The 21,107-nt window shown below is 40.8% G+C and overlaps 1 protein-coding gene across 5 annotated transcripts in view; it reads left to right on the forward strand.

Moving 5' to 3' along the window:
- Positions 1–2,713: 2,713 nt before the first annotated feature.
- The window catches only part of PDGFD (platelet derived growth factor D), a 138,232-nt gene continuing 119,838 nt past the window's right edge, over positions 2,714–21,107 (forward strand). For 4 of the 5 annotated variants that reach the window (XM_061457802.1, XM_061457805.1, XM_061457807.1 and 1 more), the window contains exon 1: positions 2,722–2,929. In XM_061457802.1, coding sequence (XP_061313786.1) covers positions 2,800–2,929 — 130 coding nt within the window. In that variant the 5' untranslated portion in view covers positions 2,722–2,799. Of the gene's footprint in view, positions 2,930–21,107 lie in introns of all 5 variants that reach the window. The other variant, XM_061457803.1, reaches the window with a different exon arrangement.

The following is a 21,107-nucleotide window of genomic DNA, read 5'->3' on the forward strand; positions in this document are numbered from 1 at the left end:
TGACACCTTATTATGAAGATACCATTTTGCGTTGTAGTAGGCTTAGTACTTTTCAAAGTGAATTGAGAAGCTGTAGCAACAGCCATAGAAATGCAGGCCTTTTCTACAAAGGTATACCAAGGTGTGTCAGTCTTGCTGCTCTATCCCAAAATCTTCTGTACAGCTGTACACCAAATGGAAAAATCTGGGATTTTTTTTTATACCGGGGCTATAATAAATACCTGAGAATTGATAAAGCCAGGCCTGTGTTTGGAACCCTACAGTAATATTCCCTGGTGTTTTCTGACCTGAGAAAAATACTTGTCTCTTGTACTACAAAAATATTACTTGCTTTAGAACAAAGATGCTTTGCACAGGCAGGAACGGAAATGTACCGTGAAAGTATGATAGGAGTTATCCACAGCTTCGCTTGATATGTATCAGACATTGGTGGTGGAATCCACTTGCCTGTTTTCATCATTGTCTAATTTATGAGGTCCCATGCTGTTTTGCTTGAGAGCTCTCTAAGCAACAAGCACCTGTGCTTCAGAAACAGGAACTTCTCTTATGCATCACAGCATAAAAAGAGTATGTAAAATATTTAAAAGAAAAAAAGCAAGGTAAGAAAATATCAGTTCTGTGCCCTGGTCAGCTTGAGGAAGTTTAAACTTAAAGTCTATAGTAAGCCACAGCACACATTAGCCAAAGAGCTGTGGAGATTTTTAGGAGAAAGCCTGTTCCAGTCCTGTGTCAAAGTTAGAGCTGTGCAGCCAGGGAAGTACAGGGCCAGAAAGATGACAAGAGTCTAGCTCCAGATCCAGCTCCTGGGAAGATGTATGAATTTTATATAAGAAAATTGATATGCATGAAGCTGGATATGGAAAGAGAAATAGTCTTGGAAACAGAGCCCTTTCTTGACTGAATGATGCAACTGCTCAGAGACTGACAAAACTCCTTTTGTCTGCTTTCTGAGTAGAAGATAATCTGTCCTTCCTTCTCTTCCACCTCCACTGCCTCAAAGCAGCTGCTGCATGCCCTCAAGAGAAAGCAATTACAAGTTCTAGCTCTCTGAGAGGAGGGCCTGAGTGAAGGAAGAATGACTTCACCAAGTGGTTGTGGTAAAGGTCATGGTATTGACTACCTCCTTTTCTCCTAAAAGGTACCTGCACTCAGAAGAGAGATAGGTAGCTTGCATCCTATCGATGTTTTCTGCCAGTTCCTTGTAACATAATTGGAAAGGGGCAGATACATCGACTGAAGGAACAGAAGACATCTTCAGAGCTCCCCCTGTCTTGACTGGCTGTGTGTCCTCTGTTTGACTTTGCTACTATTAGGATGATGGGATTGGCCACCTTCCCCCTGTTTGCCTTGTTGAAATGGGCACCTAAAATACAGGCACATCTGCTCACAAATGAAGCACTGTTGGAGCCTTTCCATCATCTACCACATGAGAGCAGGATTATGGTTTGCTGTCATTTTTGGGGAACATGAAAGGGATAAAGAACTATGAATTATGCATAACAGAGTTGCACCCTACTGGTTCCTTAAAACATACAAGATGTTTCAGTACCATTGTCATCCTAACATGCTCTTGGAGAAAATGTTTCATACAGCCAGAGGCAGTAACAGGACTCACCCAATATTCCTGATACAGCACTGTATTGACATTCTTCTTCTACCAGTGAGGTGGTGCTTCATGGTGTTAAAGGTCCAGCAGCATGTTTGCAATTCGTTAAACTGGCCAAGACTGTATGAAACGTCTTAAGAAATAAACCGAGTTGGGAAGGATTTATTAGAGAACTGTTAAAACCTCATTGTTTTTTCTATCTTCACTTGATTATTTTCATTGCAGCTAATGGAAGGAAGTATTAAAAGAGCAGTCTTCACATACCTTTGGTTTTGACTTAAAACACTTCCAGGCAGTAATACCATCTAATACGATCTTTAACATCAGACTCAGTTTAATGACAGTCTAAATTACTAGGAATGAACTTTTTTTTTATGAAAAGCTTTGGGCAGTGCTTGGCATGGCAGAAAAGCCCATGCATCTGTCCCAGGAACAACTGTGAGTTTTCTTCAGCCCACGTGTTTCTTCAGCAGTTACTCCACCAAGCCTCCTCACCCGCCCCATAGTACCTCGGTGACTGAGTCACACCAGCCTAACGGGTAACCTTTACGTGGCTGCTGCCGGACCGAGGGGCGACGGGGCACTTGGGTACGGGCCCCTTTGCTGGCGGGGAGCTCCGTCGTCCCGGCGGGTCAGGTTCACTACGCACTGGGACCACCCTCCCGCCCCCCCCGCCGCACCACCGGCCCTTCCCGCCGCTTTCTGCCTGGGTTGCAGACAGCGCGACCGGTGGGTGCCGCCCCCCCCCACCGCTGCCAGCGGGCCGCCCCCTTCCCCGCGGGCCGCCTCTCCCCGCCGGCCCCGCCGCGCACCGCGGGGCGCTCCCGCCGCTCCAGATTGCGGTGGCGGCTCTTGCCGAGCGGAGCGGCACTGTGCGGGACGGCAGCGGAGCGCAGGGAGCGCGGCTGCGGCAGCCCCTGCCAGGTCCCGGCACGGGCGGGGCTCACCTTGGCCGAGCCCGGCCGCCCCCTGCACCGGGGCGGAAAGTTCAGCGCGCAGGAAGTTTGGGGGCAGCTCGGAGAGTAACTCGGCAACTGTGACTGCTGCTTCGGGTTGGGAAGCAACCCGCAACACAACAGCCAAAAAGCCCGCGAAAGGGGAAAGAACCCGGGCGAGGGTAGCACCCGTGGGGGGGGCGGGGGGGAGAGGCGAGTTTCTTTGCAGAGCCACGGTCCAGTTCACAGCGGATCCCAATGCAACTGCTCATCCTCCTACTCTTTTACGCTGTCGTCTGTGCGAACTTTTGCAGCCGTCAGGGCACTACTGCCCCTGCCCAGAGCGGATCTATAAAAGCCCTGCGATCCTCCAATATCAGGCGAGATGGTAAGTGTCCTTTTGACTTTTTTTATTCTCAAGGGCTGGATTTGCAGAGGAAGCCCGGAGCACGACCCGAGGGCTTCCCCACCCCTTTCTCCGTGAGCAGGGGCTCTCGGTGCTCTGTCCGGGCGGGGGGTAGGCCGGGGCGTGTGTGACCAGGTGGCGGGCAGGAGGTGTGGGATGGGCCGAGGGGATCGCTCTGCCTACGGCTGCACCTCCGGGCGGTCCCGAACTTCTCAGGGCACCTTCGAGGAGGTTTCCCGAGAGCCGAGGTGCCGGCGGAGCCCTCAGCGTCCGACCCCCCCCCCGCGCTGTGGGCGGCACCTCGCCCCTGGCAGTGCGGGGTGCCCGGTCCCAGCTGCCGCGGCGGGCCCTCTCCGGCACCCGCTGGTCCCGTTTCCTCTGCGTCCCGCTCCTGTGCCGACGCCAGGGGCACTGCGGGGAGGACGGCGGGATTGCGGCAGGAGCAGCCCGAGCGAGGACATGCCGTGTCCCCCGGGGTGTCCCGTCGGGGGGCCGTGGCGGGGGAAGGAGCGCGCAGGAACGGCGGCCGTTGGGCCTCGCCGGCAGCGCCGCCGTCGCCTCAGGGCGCTGTGCGGGAGCGCGGGTCCTCGCCCGGCCCCGAGCGGGCTGTTCGCCAGGGCTGCTGGGCAGTGCCCTGCCAGGACTCGCCTCATCCCTTGTGCCCGCTGCACCGTGTGCTGAAGTGGGATGCCCGATGATGGTGAGCACCAAGAAGGGCGGCTGCGGGCTTTCGGACACTGCCCGCCTGAAAGCAAGGGAGGTTTCAGTCTTCGCGTTTGAACTGTGGCGCATTTCCCGCGGCAAGCCGCCGGCAGAGGATTTCCTGGACAGCTGAGATGCTGTCGACGGTCTGCCAGTGAGCGGTCAGCGTGGCCATATGCCGTGGCCCTGTGGTGAATGAATGCGGAGGCCGAGTAAGAACAACACCACTGAAATTCACCTTTGTAATCCACTTGTTCGTGATTAAAGAAAACCACGTCCTTTGGTTTAGGAAAGGCAACGAGCCTCTGGCTGTGGAGCAGCCTGTTGTGTTCCACCTTCACATGGGAGGACCTGCTTTAGCATGTTGCAGGGAAACTTCTTGCAGAACAAAATGCAGGATGTTCTCCCTGAAAATGTTCAGTCTTCACATTAACATCTTCTAGTTGCCAGAATTTATATATTTTATAAGCCCTTAAAAAAACAAGACAAAACAAAACAGAAACCACAAAACAACAGTCACTTGAGCCATTTCCAAGACTGTACTCTGTATTTGCCAGTGTTTACTTTTCAGCAAGTATACAATGTGTGTAATGGGTATACAGGTTATTTAGGAAGGTGTTTTTGTTTCAGCTTTGGAGCCATATTGAACATAATAATCTTTTGAATGCCTTTCCTAGTCACTGAAAAAAGGCATAGTGAAGGTGAAGAGGCTTTTCCTTAGAACTGAGACAGTGACCCTGGAAACAAGATAGAATTGCAGTTCCTTCTGTCTCAGAAGCCAAATTTAATCTAATGGAAAAATTATGTGTTTGTTATAAAATCATATATCCCTTATTTCTGTTTTGTCCTTTCAAATTGTTATGTGTTTTGCCAAGCTTCATGTCTTGTTGCCTGCCATCTTAAACTTCATAGAAGACCTGAGACCATCTCTGAACTAAGCTTCCAAGTCAAACTCCAAACAATCCTTTTTGCAGAAAACTGCAGTGATTTCCCTAGAACTTCAAAATGTGTTTTACTCCAATCTTCTGTGCAGTCAGTGAAGAAGCCAGTAACCCCTAATATAAATAAATATTTCATCTTACTGGCAGTGTGATGGATGTTTTACTCCACTGAAGGTGACTTCTTGTGGTGAAATTGCTTCTTGGCATGATTAAAAGAAGAAGCCTCTGTAAAATGATTAGTTAATTGCTCTTTTCCTACCTGTGATTCTTGAACGCTGTGATTAAGCTTTGTACCTTTAAAATGATCTTCTGCAACTTGTAGTGACTGAACTGTCTGGGTATGCGGATGGACTGGTACTGGGGCTGTTGGAAAGTGGCAGATCCGTATGAAATTACATACTACATTTGCCCTGCCCAGGGCTGTATGCAGGTGAGGCCTACAGTGTACAGACATAGTGAAACACATCCACGCTGAAGTCAGGCACCTCTGCAGTCCTGTAGCGGATGTCATCCAGGTGCTAAGGAGGTAACGCACTTTCAGAAGGACCACATGCCCCTAGCAGGCTGCAGGCTTGCTGTCTCATTGTGCTTGGGAAACCTGCTTTTTTCCCTTCAAAGGATGGTGTGTTTTGGTGTGGCCAGTGGAGCTGGGCATTCTGTCACAGCATCTAAAGCAGATCTGCTGCTACTCACCCTGATGTAACTCAAATGAACCAAACTGTTGCTTGAGTTTGTTGACTAAAGGTCTATATTTGTGCAGCCAAAGGTTATGAGCTGTATTCCAAATGTTGCATGCATGTGATAAGCTCACAGTGAAGTGTTTAGACCACAGTTGGCTGTAGGCCACTAAAAGTATTTCTGTCTTTTATAATTTTCTGTGGTGTTTGTGTCTTGTTTTGGTCTGAAGCGCTGATATGGAATAGCATTAAAGACATGTGGGTTGCATTGCTGAGTGAGACAGTATTTTTGTTCTGTAAATATTTTCAGACATGAAAATATGGACTTGGATCTAAGAGCACACAATACATTGGGGGTAATATGTTCCAACAGTTTCTCTCAAAATGCACAGCAGGGATAAAAACTAATTTAATATTATGTCCTGGGTTCATGATCATGAATGTCATATTGTGGAATTAAGAGAGATACTGAGAAGGAAGCAATATCTATTTAGCTCTTTAAAAAAATGTTATATCTTGGCAAGTCCAAGACCACCTGCACATTTTATTATAAAAGAAAACAGTCCTTTGGATTCCAGCTCTTTGTTATCTCCAAGCAAGTTAACTAGTGATGCTGCATACACAGAGCTTTAATATGGAGAGTTGGTCTTGCTTTTGGCCAAAACAAACCTTTGCATTGTGCACAATTCAAGATTGTCTTTCTTCTTTTAGCCTAAAAGAGATTGGTGATTGTTCTTACTTAAGTCTGAGGTTGCTCTTGGAAGCAGTCTATAGATGAAGGGCAGCACATACAAAAAAATGCCATTTCATGGATACCAAACCTAAACAGACTGTACTTCCTGCTGAAGGTATTAAGAATATAAATAACCTGCTTACAAGACATCCTCTTGTCCTAGTGGAAGGACAGGCGTTGATGATTCAGCTGTCCAGTGTGCTACTAATCAATTATTTAAAGTGTCCTGGAGATGCCAGCCTGGTTGATAACACATGTAGTGGTATTTACTTATAGTGTTCGTTAATGTGATTACCTGTTAGGTCCTTCGAAGTTCATCAGAATAGCACACAGGACTTCCAGATGGTTGTGTTGGTCTATCTGCTTCAGTTTCCAGATTTGCAGTATGGAGGTAATACTGCCGAATTATAACAAGTTGGCTATTTTGTTGCTGCTGTTTTTGTTACGATGTGTACTTGGAGATGAAAAGTGGAGATGAAAGCCGCTAAGTAGTATTATTTACTGTATAGTATCTAACTGAAACATCAGTTGCTTGTTCTTATTGAACAAACATCTGTATGAATGCTCAATCTAGGAAAGCATGCCTCGTCTGTATACTCAGACTAAGCATCACTATACATATATTAAACTTTAAAAAACAAAGTTTAAATAAAACGCAGAAGTGACAACATAGTGTCAAAGCATTTCAGTGTGTAAACAAATGAAATCCATGGAATCAGTATCTTCTGATGTGGGTTTGAAGCCATAACATAACAGGCAATGAGATAAGGTTATGGGCTCTTATGGTTTATTAGGATTAAAAAAAAAAAAAAAAGAAGAAAAAGAAAATTATGAGTTTCCAAACTTTGGTTTGTTTGTGCACCACCAAAATACAAATAAAAGTTCTTTACTATTCTGGGGAAATGGGAACAGCTTTTTGATCTTTGGTGGCCTGTCCAAAGGGATGTGTGCCATTAACTCTACCCTCCTCTTCTCTGAGCTGGCCTGTGCCTAAACACAGGGAAAAGTGATGATTTGGGCATTATTGTCTCACCAAATAGGTGTTAACTGCCTGCTAATGGTTAAAGGTGTAACTGAGGTGGTGGTGCTTTTTTTTTCCATGCTACTTTGAAACGGCTCTTGTATGACTAGTGAGGGAACACCAGTTTTGGAATGCACTTTCTGAATTCTTTAATAATAGACTTATTTGTATGCTTTTTTGAAAGGTTTCTGGTAACATAAAATCGTGTCAGCTGGAAAGCAGCTGTAATAAATTTGTCATTTTAAGCTTTATTTTCGTGATTGTTTTTGTAGGCTTTATTAAAATTAAAAAAAAAAAAGTATCTTTCAGGCTTCTCAGATTAAAAAACCCCACCTTAACAATTTACCTGCAGTAATGCACTTTGGTCTACAATTGTTTGACTTTGATGATGTCTCTTATCTGTATAATTACTGTTTGGGCTGAAGTATCAAAGCTTATTGCATGAAAATTCCAACCCTGACTCAGCAGCAAGCAGTATGAGGGAATTCTGCAAAGGAGCTTTGAAACATGTTTTATCCTGCAGGTGTGTATCTTACAGTGGAAGCCACTACAAACTCTCCAGCCTCAACACTACTGTTTCTTCTTTTTTGTTGTTTAAAATGTAATTATAAGAAATTTATTTAGGACAGGTAATTCCTAAAACACTTGCAGAGAAAACTTGATGATTGTATTACTTTGATTCTTAGAAACTGAACACTGCTGAAAATTCTAAAATAATGGATTTTTCACATTGTGATCCCACAGAGAGGCCGTGTTACAAAACACATAGGAATAGGCATAAATAGGAAAATCTCGGGGAAACATTACTGTAATAACATTTTTCATATTCTTAACTTTGAGAATCTTTGTAATTGCATTAAAGTCAAAGGGTTCAGTCCTACAGGATTCTGTGATAACACAGCTCGAATAGCTCGTGTGTGTGTAAGATGATGTCAAGTATAATTGTATCTTACAATGAAGCAAGAGTGCAAGTATTTGCAAAATTTAGAATAATAGAATAATTTAGTTAGGAAAAGACCTTCAAGATCATCAAGTTCAACCACCGCATACATCACTAAATCATGTCCCTAAGGGCCACATGTACATGTCCTTTAAATCTCTCCAGGAATGGTGACTGTACCATGTCCATGGTGATCTCTTTACAAGATATTGTTAGCTGTGCAATTTACGGAATTTAGGTTGAAAGAAACAGTTATGGTTAAAATATTTGTTAGTTTTCCAGGTTGCAAGTGGAAGTTTTGAAACTAATTTACATGTTGGTTCTTTAGTGAAAATGAGCTTACAGGGAAAAGGATTCTGGAAGGCTGAAATTCTTTAACAAAATAATATGCAAATTCAGAATATTAAATATCTGACACTCCTTCTTTAGACTGGGTGTAAATATTAGATAAAGAAACAGATCTGCAAAATCAGTATTATTTATACAGCAAGAAATTCATTTGGGGAGCGTTAAATTAAAAGGACAGGGAATGGCTTTCATTTCATAGCTATAATAATAATATATGTAAGAAGATGTAGAAGTTTATATGTTTTATGCTCCGGTCTTTTCATAGGATGATCTTGCTTATATTAAAATATATCTACAGCAAATTACAGATAGATCTCTTTGACAGCAAATAAAATATCTTACACGACTGGTTCTGAACACCAGAAAAGTAGGCAGCTGCCTGTGGTATCAGAGTCCAAAAGGCTTCAAAATGTCCAGCTCTTTGTTGCCTCCAGAGCAACAATAAGGACCTCTAGAAGTCCCTTCCAACCTCAACCATACTGTAATGGCATCTAGTCCACTGATAAAAGGGTGACAACTGGTTGAACACATCCTGTGTCAGAAGCAGTGGTCATCTTCTCCCTCTCTTCTGTCCTGCTCTACCTCTTTCCCGCTCTCACCCCTTTTCCCATGTAGAGCTGTAGTAGGAACATGAAGTCTGGTTCTCCCACGTGTCTAGACCTAGCTGTGTCCCTTCTTGCCTCTTCTCCATTCCTTGTGTAGCAACATTCAATTTTGCCTACACAACTGAGAAACCTTGAGTTAGCTCTCAATGTTTGTAGCATATTCCTAACCCTAGAGAAGAGATGTCTGCCACTGCTTACTCTGGCTTTTGTGGAACTGCAGGAATTTGACACTAGGTTATTAAATGAGTCCTAAGAAATACCATGAAAGTTCTGTATTGGCATTCTTTATAGTAAGAATTTGCCCCTTAATGCAAATCTGATAATTTGGAAAATTCGTTAGTACTCCTTTTAGTTAGCTGATTCAAGCTGTATTCAAGAATTGCCTCCAAAAATCCTGTTATATTCATAAAGTTGATTACATCATGCCATATTTTGGATAAAAGAGACCACTTATATCCCTGCTTCTGTTGAAGATATCGTGGCTAAAATACTGGATTGTGTTAGGTTACTTGGCAGTTTGTTTCAAATCAGTCTCCTGTTTACAAAGCTAAGGAAGTGTCCTGTTTACAGTGTCAAACTGACTAGATTTTCTCTGGGGAGTTTGCACTTGGCTCCAGTATTTTTGGTAGTGAATAAATCCTACATGATCTCAGGCTTCCTATTGTACTTGAGTAATCTTCAGTTTCGTGCTTCCTTTTTGATCTGTGTCCCATGCTGTGAAAGCCAACATCCCATATTTCTGCTTTGGCAGTCAGAGCTCTGCATGTTTGGAGATGGTGCAGAAGAACACACTTTTACTTCCCCACAGACTTCCTGCCAATGTATTTTAACCCTGCTGTGCATGGGTCTTGATGATGTTAGACTCTGTAAAAATATTTAATAAACACTAGGTCCATGAAAAATTTGAAGAATAGCCGTCTTGACCTTCTTTGCACTGAAATCAATGACAAAACTTCCATCAGCTTTTACTGCAGCAGGGTCTGGCTTACACTTTACACAAATTAATACAGGATAAAATAAAATGGTTAGGAATTCAGTGATGACTTTGTCACAGGGTCATAAAATCATAGACTCATTTAGGTTGGAAAAGACCCTTAAGATTGAGTCTAACCATAAACACTGCCACGTCCACCACCAAACCATGTCCCAGACTTCCACATCTACATGTACTTTAAATCCTGCCAGAGATGGTGGCTTCTTGGGGCAGCCTGTTCCAATGCCTGACAAAACTTTTAGTGAAGAAATTCTTCCTAATACCCAATCTAAACCTCCCCTTGTGCAACTTGAGGCCATTTCTTCTTGTCCTATTGCTTTTTACTTGGAAGAAGAAACCAACATCCACCTTGCTGCAATCTCCTTTCAGGTCGCTATGGAGAGCAGTAAAGTCTCCCCTGACTCTCCTTTTCTCCAGGCTAAACAACCCTAGTTCCCTCAGCCACTCCTCATGAGACTCATGCACTAGACCCTTCACCAGCTTCATTGCTCTTTGGATGTGCTCTGGCACCTCAATGTCTTCCTTGTAGTGACTGGCTTATGTAGGTAAGCTTTACAATACTCACAATTAAGATATTCAGTTACCATCCATGCACTGAAAAAATCTTGTGCACTGATAGACGTCAAGTGGCAACTAATGTAGTTACACTTCATGTAACAAAAGTACAGAGCAAAGCCTCACGGGTTCAGTGTGTCCGGCTGCTTTCTCTCCTATACTGACATTCTTCTGTGTCACCCACAGGATATCCTAAAAAAGACTTTAGCAGCAGTACATTTCTAAACAATAGTTTAAGGAAACCTGTCAGTATTTTTCAGTGTCTTGCATTGTTTTTATTTACTTTTTAGTTTTAAAGAGGGCTCCAACAGTAATATATGTGAGGTTTTGTTATTGTTTCATTTTGGATCAGTTGCAGAAAATTTTTGTCATACTTGAATGTATTTCTAATCTGATGTCACCCACAATAAAAGTGTATTGAAGATAAAGCAGAGGCCCAGACAGTTTAGAGAGTAGGAATAAAAATAGTTACAATGAATGTTGATTACCAGAAGTACCGTAGAATTTGGAAACCCTTTATGTACTGTTGTGCCCTTAATTTGTCAACCAGGAATTTGCTTGAAAGATAAATCCTTTGCTTTAGCAAACCAGTGACTAGTGCTGCATGAAAATAGCAAGTAGGTGGTAATAATGCTTTGGGATTCTTTGTGGAAATGGACCGAACACAGCTTCTTAATCACGATGTCTCAGCAGGGATAAACACTGATAGGAATGATTTCACTAACACATCCAGATGTCAGTAAAAGGGTTGAAGACCTAATCACAGAAGCCTACAGAGATTTTGCTGCTTTGAAATTCATAGAAAGCTCAGAAGTTACAGCACTGTTTCTTTTCCTGGATCAGGTTGTAGGCCTGTTCCCTTGCTGGAAGTCATCTTCACATTGTTGTTGAACGTTTGGAAGTCAGCACAGGGGAATGCTGGTTTGCTTCACTGCTGTCCTTACAGTGTGACCTGGGGCTCCCAAACTCCCGTCACTGTTGTTCTGGTGGGATGGTTATGTAGTTATGAAAAGGATAAAAGATATTCTTTGCTCCTTCCATCTTCATAATTGCAGAGAACAGTTCTTTGCCTGGGTAGACTTGGTTTTATTTTTGTTTGCAATTGAGGTTTGTCACCCAGGTATGCTTCTCACCAGTTCACATTGTTCATTAGATCCTGGAAAGTGGGAGCCAAAGTTAACCTCTTCTTCCAAGAAAGAGATAAAATTCTTGCATCACATTGTAGTAAGATAGCTGCTGCTAATATATATGTGGTCTGCTTTTACATAATTAGCACGTGCAAATGTGAACCTCCAAAGTCAGTTCTCTGACAGTGCACACCATGTTTACTGCCTAGTACACGCAGGGTGTTTTGAGTGGTGCTTCTGAGACAAGCCCACCTTTGCAGCACCTGTAAGGAATGCTGAGATGCCTTGAGTATGTCTGTGGACGTGCATGGCAGAGCTGAGTTTTGCTGATACATCCCCTTCTCCACACGTACAGCCTGCCTCCCAACAGACTTCCAGAAACAAATAATTTCTTTGCAAAATGACAACATGGAAAGAAACATCACTTCAGAAAATAAACTTTGCAGCACAGAGGAACCTCATGCCATACTCTAGTGCATATCTGAGGACAGATCCTGAACCTGCATTGTTGCCACAGCGGCAAGCTGAGGAGGATGAGAAGTAGATTGTGTGGCTGCTCAACTTGCTCTTTGTTCAGTCCCCTGTTCACAGCAATCATAACTTGTGGACAAAGATGAGATCCATACCTGGGTGCAGCCACCATTATAATGCTGTGGCCCTGCTTCGGGTGCTGTTCCACCTCCTGTTGGTTTTCATGTTCAGTGTTGCCAGTGTTTTGAAGGCTCAGAGCTGTGTGACATGCTGAGGTAAAATAACAGGGCACATGGATAGCCATTTGTGGGGAATAGGGAATCATACAAAACAACAGCATGTTATGTCCTGCATAAAAATCAAATATCTTGGCTCTCACATACTTGCCTGGAAATAATTCATGTGGTGTGGAAGTTAAATAACAGTCTCCGCTCTGAAGAAACCTCAGAACAAAACAGGGAAAGCTATTATCCTGGTTTTATTTCATCTAAGGAAATAGGCGAAGGCCACGAAGAAGAAGCAATAATGACTTGATATGTCAGTTCAGTTATTTTATTAAGAATTACTTTAAAAGCTTTTTTTTAATCAATAAGTGCAGGGTATTTTTTAGAGGCTTGTATGTGCTGCCTTTTATTTTTGTACAAGGATCTTGTTTCAGGATTTCTCTTTGCATTGTTACAACAACGGTGCTTTTTCCTGATGCTACTGTTATTTTTTGTGCTATCATCAACTCGTGCAGGACCTGAAGTCAAACCTTGTTAGGCAGATTGCTTTCCAGCTTACCTTAGGCAAGCCATTAGATAAAATAGTGGCTGAGGAAAAAGTGTCACCTGTTTTTCTTATTTAAAGAGAGACAGAATGTATTTCTATATATGCTTTAGCAATGAAGTGATTGCAAATTTAACGACACATTGTTGTAGTTTTGGCAGAGATTTTCTAGCACCTCATTTTCAAAGATGATTGGCCAAATGAGAACAGACATACCCAGAGCTGCCTTGTTTCTTTCTAGGGAAGATAGCTGTCCTGGTCACCTAATGCAGCTTCTACTTCCCTTTTTTTTTCCACAGTCAGGAGACAAGCATTTCTTTGCCTATTATAAATCAGTATTGTAGTTTTTTAATTTTTATTTTACATTTACTGTGGCTAAAACAAAGCCTGTAGTTAAGAAACCAACCAGCATGACCTTCACAGTATTATTGTTATTTTGTTGGCTTGATGTTTTTTCCGGTTTAAAATTTCTTATAATTAGCAGATAAAATAAAGGATCCAATGCCAGCATGTGAATCTAGGCAGTTCTGTAAATTGGTTCTGATTGAGGTTCCTACCCATCAGCAGCAGCTGGCATGGCTTTTCCAAGAGCATGAGTGGGCCTGCTGGAAAAGCTGACTGAAGAAACCCAGGGAGCTCCCACTTGGGACTTGGCTGAACTGTTGTAAGACAGCTACATGCCACACCCAAGAGACACTGTGCTTGCTTACCATGGATACTGATAAAGAGTTCATACCTATAATGGTTGCTGAATTATTTCACATGGAATGATGGAATGTTTTCTGGTTTTGTGGTGGTTTGGTGTTTTGTTCTTTTTTTTTCCCCCTGTACATATGCACCAGATATGCACCATTTCTGTTAAAAAGTTGGTAAATTTTTACTTTTTGATGCTGGCATCTGAGACCCGGTAAAACAAAGTTGAGAATAGACTGACAATACTGGAAAATGAAAATTTCTATTATCTGTCAAATTCCCACATGCACTATGCGGAAAACAAAACACTGCCCTCACAAACCTTTTGTCAAATATTTGCCCTTATAATAAGACAAAGGGAAGCAACCAGAAAGAAAGGAAGAAAAAAAAAATAAATTTAACAACAGACATTTTAATTTCAATTCTGGTCAGGATGAAAAAAAAAAAATTGTCAAATAACTGAACACATGGGATTAACATGAAACATTTTTAAAGTGAAATTCAGAATCCCGTTAGGTGGAATTGACTGCACAGCCTTGTTAAATGTACAAAGTAAAGAAAACAGGAAACTAAAAATGTTATCTTTCTTTTTGTCAGATTCATTGTGGGACCAGACATAACAGGACTAAAGGGTAAAACCATGCAAGCTGAGTATGTGTGTTACCAGCTATGTATGGAGTGCCATAGTCATTATTTACATCATTTACAACAACACCATTTCTATTGCACTGTATTTGGACACCCAAGGGGAAGATTAACTGGGAAACCAAGGCAGGGCTGCAGTTCCTTCCCCATCTTATCTCTGATACCCCATACACGGAAGAAGTTGAGTAGTGTGCTTACTCCCGGCTCCATTCATGTCTGGCTGATACACATGGAAGGGAGTGCCCTTGTTTTGATGTGCACCGGACAGGGTTCCCTCCTGTTCTCCTTTCTGCCCGAAGAGCTGAAGCCACAGTGTAGCCCTGTGCCAGCAAACAATCTGATATATTGCTAGATTTGACTTTTTGCAACTCCTCCACTTGGTACTGCAACTTTTGCTAAGAAAAACAGGTGATGTGTTCAGTCTGTATTCTTCACTGAGCTGTGTGGGAAAGGCAATCCATATGTGCCTCACCTGAGACATGTATATTTTGTGTCAATGGATGCATTTTCACTTCCCACAGAAGATGGATACTGGGTGTAGATATTGTCTTCATCTTGCTCCCAAGACTGGGAAAAATAGAGCTTTAAATATTGTGTGACTGTGCTCAATTTGTACAAAATTAATTTATTGTAATTATGACCTTATTAAAGAAGTTTGGTTTCAGCTGCTGTTCACCTCTTACTAATGACTGGTAAATAAAATGCTAATTTATTATACAGCTCTTGTATTGCAAAAGTTCAGGTATTCAGATAATTAGCAACTAATTTCCACACTACACTGAACATTTGCTCTAATCTGAGAATTTTTAGACATCTTTGCTGGAAGAAATCAAACTGTAATGAAACTGTTAGTGCCACTGCAGTTTAAGTGAGGTCTATGTTTCCAGTAGTAACTGGTATTCTTACATTCACACTCTACGGATCTATATTTGACCTTTAGTAGAGAAGAGAAGGAATAGAACTGGTTAAACTATGTATGAAATAATAGCATTTTTTCTTCCTTGTGGTTCATAGGGGAGAAAGGAGTATTACAGAAAGCATGAGAGGAAGCATCTTCATGTGTGGTTCCCTCTAGATCTGGTGGTCAGAGCCATCCTGTATGCAAAAAGCCATATGCTTGGGGAATCTTGAGAGAAAATAGTTTCTAGCATTGTGTCTGATAAATCCATCAGGATCACTAAGTCAACACTGGGACAGCAGCTGATACCATCTAATTTTGAGCACATAAATTATTCTTTTATAAGCTGTATTGTTCTCTAGTGGTTACTGTCTCTCCCTGTGATTATTCTGGCAACTTCTAAACTAAAATGTAATCAATACAGCTCAGCCAGCTTTGGTTGCCCTTCCCATGGAGAAGTCCTCTGCCACAAAGGTGATTCAGGCTTGCATTCATGCTGCCATTGATGGGGGTGGTAGGTGGAGGTCTAAGGGCTTCTTTGGAGAGATTTCTGGTTTCCACTACTCTCAAGGATCTAGTTTTGAGCCCTTAACCATACTCGGTAACCTTCTTCTGCATCCTATTTTTCTAAGAGAAAAACAGTGGTTCCTGGTCTGTGTGATTCTGTATGTGCATATACCTGTGTGTGTAGTTGCTAGTCTGTCTGTGGAATGGTAATCAATGCCATGCAGTATTACTTAATTCTAGTGTAAATATCTGTGTTTTCATAGAGCATTTTAAAGATAATATGCAGCCTCTATGCTGTAACGTTTGCATTTCATTCCTTTGGCTCTTCCTGACAGACTATATGCCTCTTTTGAAAAGAATCCCTGCCATGGATCAAATGACATGATCAACAGTGAAAAGGTTCCTGTGTCACTTAAAGTTAGGGTTTCTCTCCAATGAGTGTAAAGTGTTAGAAATTTCTTGAGTTTTGCTATCTCTGGTAGTATGTGTGGGATCTAAGCTGATGCACATCTCTGAGTATTTGGGACCTAACTCCAAATTCAGGTGTTCAAATGATACAATTTTGTTAACAGGACCTACAACCTTCTATATAAACTCTTTACAGGACTTTTTATTCTTCTAATAGACATAGAAAAGCAGGTAATGGGTTTTTTTTTGCTTCTACAGTTTTGGAACTACAGCTGGACATAAAACTTTTATACTACAGTAATAAATGTGTTGTTCTCGGCTATAATCTTATTTTATATTTCAGTGAAAATCCTTCTAAGCCTATGTTGTTTTGAAGAAATGATGTGGTATGACCTTGATGAAATTAATAACATTGCAAAGGTCTGTTTACTTTTTGCATTGTTTACATCTGTTGCACTGCAAAATGAATGCTGGTGGGGCTGCTGTGCTCTGGAGAGTATTCTGTACAAATCTTCATAAAATCTGCATTTTTTTCCTGTATGTTTAAATATAAATTTATTTTTTTTAAATATAGAGATTGTGTAATAAAAACACTGTTCATCAAAAATGCATGCTTTCTACTTTGAAAAAGAAAACATTTGAAATCATGACAGCTTATTTGAAGATGTGAACAAAATGTAATACTTTGCAAGATGTAGCACATGGTATTGGATAACTGCAAAATGCTGTTTCATTGAGTTCTTTCAGATTCTACTCCTTGAAATATTGCTGTTTTCTTAATCATGTATGGAACTGAAGAACTATTTATATCTCTTGATGTCAGCTTAAGTTTTACAACCATATCACATTGGATCTAGTTCATTAAACACCTGTATTTTCTATATTTACACTAGTTCGAATGCTGGAGTTGACATTTTTTTCAAAATCTGAGACTTCGTTTGCTGCCATACAGAAATTTTGTGTTCATTATTCCTGGTTTCAATTTGCCTGGCAAATGCAGAATCAATACCCTTTTTTTTTCATTTTGTTTAGCTCACTCTAAATTGAGAAATCAGTGTGGGCTTACACCCCCCCCCCCCCCCAAACAACACAATGATTTGTTTTTCTTGTTCAGTCCATAAGTAAAAAATAACTACAAGTGTATAAATTCAGCATTGCAGAGAAAAACATCCAAAATACAAATAGGCCATACCTGTACAGATGCTTTCAAAAAGATTAAAATTTTCATTTTATTTTAGTTCAGGGTCCAAAAATCATTTCAGAAACATGTTGCCATGGTGCGAACAGAAGCAATAGGAGTTCATTGATAGGTTGTATTTCCTTGATTTACTAAGTCAAACTTGAATGCAAACCATGTTATGGTAGTTTTTCTGATGTTCTCAACACTATCAAGGTAATTTAATTTAACTGCGAGCTTTTAAAATGCTGGGTTGTGCACATTTTAATTAAATCCTGATTTCTATCCAAATGCAGCTCGATGCAAATCGCAGTCAAAACAATAATTTTCATTATTATGAACATGTTCTCTGATATCTGAAAAAAATATAAAATTCAGGATGTACAAAACATGTATAGTGAGACAAAGTAGCTTTAAATATTACTATACATAGCACATATTCCTAGTGAGCAGAAAGAATTACTTGATCTTGTGCTGTTATATTTAATTGCAGACAAATATGTTCTTAATGGTTGTGTCTTTAAATATTCTTTTAAAGCAAGCAAGTCTGAAAAGTAAAAATGAAAAATCAGATTAAAATTAAAGATGAAAAGTTACTGTGAGTAACTTTAAGTTGAAATCTCAGATGTGAATCAGTCTATTTTCCCAAGTCCACAGTAGATCAGAAAATATGTAGTGAAGTCAGTAATTTTATCTCAGGTCTTGGCTGCAGGCCTTTAAAAAGTGTGAATTTGTATATACACGTGTACATACATCTGTATGTACATGTGTACATGTTTAAGTGCTTAAGGAGTTGTTATACATTTACATTTAAATTCAGTCTCCCTTACCGTGTGTTTAAATGAGGCAGAAATGTAACTGGTAGAGAAAAAAAGTTAATTTTACTAAACTTTTTTGTGGTTTGAAAAATGGTGCATCTTGCTAAAGCTTTCCTATGTATAATTATACACTGTTCATCCCCTTTTCTTTAGATGTCTGTCTTCAGGTGGGATGAATTACTTCTGCATGTGCCTTCTTTTTGCACTTGATACAGAGCAAATCTACGGCAAATAGGTCACTAACACAGCAAGCTCAGACAAGTACCTAAAAATATTCCAGTTTTTAATCATTCTGGGAAATGTGAATTTGGTCTTCTTGATCTCTTCAAAATGCTGAATGTTTAGGATAAGATCAGAGATTCCTTTATAGTGATGAACAGTGGCATTATACTAGTTATTTCTGACTAGCAAGTGATATCAGTGTGTCTGGGACTGTGAGCTTCAAGAGTAACATTTGCTACCACTGCTTTTGGGATAAAATATGGAGGGTTGACACTACTGTTGGAATAAGTGCAGGTTTTGGATTAGATTTGGCTTCCTTTCTTTTTTCAGGATCACAGGCAGTTATTAAATAGACTTAGACCAGCATATATTTGTGCAAGATCTTGTGTTAGCAGTTTTTTATATGTACAGAGGTCAACTGAGATTAATACATATCACCCCTGCCAGCTGTTTTAGACCTCATAATGGCACTAGGCTCTGACTCATGGAGAATGAATTTGTCAGAGGTTTCTAGCAGGGTCTGAAATCACTGCTTGTAAGGAAGCAGCTCTCAGCAACGCCTGGTTGAAGTTACACAGTCACGAAAGTTGAGCCAGAGGTTGCTGCAGAGATGTAAGTACTGGAGAGAAGAAGGTTGGTTGAATGCTGACTCCCAAAAGCCAAAGATGATTAATCTTGTTGTGGTAGCGTTCCTAGGAAGCTAACTTTGGGTGTGAGCTGGTTGTATGAACATGTAAGTGCAAACATGAACATACACTTTTTGAGCCCATTGCGTCTCTACCCTCTAAATCTTTGCAGACTGTCTTGCTGCTCAACTGAAGCTTTTTTCCCCTTTCCCTTTCTTCCCTCATCCTGACCGAACCCATTCAGACATGATGCTAACAATGCCTGCAGATCACTTCCCTGGACCTGCAGCTGTATTGCATGTAGTCATTGACTTCAGCATCTGTTCTGGCACCTCAGACAGTTTAACGGGAGATATTTGGTGTCTACCACTCACATGTTTTCTCTTGTTTATCAATAGGTATAAAAGCAAAGATAATAATAAACAATATCCCACATGTATTTAAGATTTGGTTTAAAATGTATTTTCTTGCTTAATGTAAACCTATCTAAATAAAGATATAAAATGTCTAGATCTTACTGTGTTAAGGCCTTAAGCTTTAACTAATATATTCAGTGCAAATAAAATACAATTCTTTGGACAGCAGAAGTAATGCAGTCTTAAAGCTTTGTACCTCTTTGGCAGGCTGTGCTGTGAAATGTGAGCTGCATCTGAAACTTTTCCCAGTGTTAAGATATACAGTAATGTTCTCCCTCTGGATTGCCTGCTGGTCACTGAGGAGGAGGCTTGTGCTGCCTCCCTGCTTCCAGGGATGCATTAGTATGGTCTCTCTTCTCTCTGTTTTCCTGCCTGTCTTCAGAAAACTAACAGAACTGAAATACCTTTGGGGCTTTTATCCTCAATTTAGCCAACAGATTCAGTAGTTACTAGGGAAGCTCACAGATGGGAATATAGGCATAGAGCAAATAAACACTGGTGATGTTATTGAGTGCTTAAGTATTAAAAAATAGATTTTGTGTATACCTACAAGTCTGTTTATGGAAGTAGTACTACATGAAATTCGGCCCTCAGCATTGCCTGAGCTCTCATCCCACTGGAGCATAGAATAAAGCTAGTGGTGACTTAAATGGGAATAGAGTATTGAGAGCTTTCAGAAATCCCCATCCAGTCATATTTTTATTTCTCAAAGAATTATGAGTATTTTGGATAGTAGAATTTAAACACATAAAGGAAGCAAGAGTCATAGGAGGTATGGTATTTATCTTCTTGACAAAAAAAAGAAAAGGAATGTCTCTTCTTCAAAATGATAATGGTCAAAAAAAGGTAGTGAAAGTAAAGTCTGGAGAGATTCTGTGCCATTAAGAATGAACATAAAGTATGTGTATCTCAGTTTACCAGTAAAGGTAGTTAATGTGTAATTCCCATCTGAAAGTGGAATATATGTGTTACATGTATCATAGATGACAGACTTCATGGGTGAAGTAGAGAGGTAAATCACATTTTGGATATTAGGCTAAGCAGGAATACTGTCTCAGTAGGAACACTGTGAGGTTTGTTTAGCATTGTGCAATGGCTCTGAATCCAAAACAGTTTTCTGGACATCCCAATACTGTTTCTAGTTCACAAGTACTGCATTTACAACACAAATAAAACATAGCTGAGCATGCCCCATTTCATCCTTTTCAAGAAAAGATCCCAGCCTATTCTTATTCAGACCTTCACATTATGTCCTTCCAACTACTGGTGTTTAAGAAAGTATTTGCAAACTTAGACTTCTGTCCTCACAAATAACCTGTAGTTTAAATGGTGTAATTAATAATCAGTTAGCTTTTCATAGTTAAGCTTTGAAAGCTTTAGATTGTAATGCACCAAAAATCTGAACCTGAGGAAATACAGACATGTCCAGTGGGGTCTTTTAGTCTTCTTTGTCTTATAGCTGTGAGGCATCTTTTATTTGGGTAAATAAACTCCACTAAAAAAAAAAATATATATATATAGAAGAGTGAATAGGAATGCAAAAGTAAGAGGATGTATAAATTATGCAGTACAGAATAGCTGGGATGGGATTCTTTCACCCTCTTTGGGAATACATGATAGAACCCAGTTTAACTAAAAAACAGTGTTTCTGTAGATTCTGTAGTGTTTCTAATATTACCAAATTACTTATGCCTATTGTGGTTTTAAGATGCCTTCTGAGAAACTTGACACAAATACTATCGGAAGACAGGTACCAGACTGAATGACTGATTTGGCCTGTTTCAGCAGTTCCTACTATGGTGTACAAACCAACAACCACAAGAGCTGCTTCTTAGCTCTTATTACTGAGCTCAGGTTAAACAGAAAAG

This window comes from Pezoporus flaviventris, unplaced genomic scaffold, assembly GCF_033815535.1.
Source record: "Pezoporus flaviventris isolate CSIRO_AGI_PZ_B2104156 unplaced genomic scaffold, CSIRO_AGI_Pfla_v1 ptg000025l, whole genome shotgun sequence".
NCBI classification, from domain to species: domain Eukaryota; kingdom Metazoa; phylum Chordata; class Aves; order Psittaciformes; family Psittacidae; genus Pezoporus; species Pezoporus flaviventris.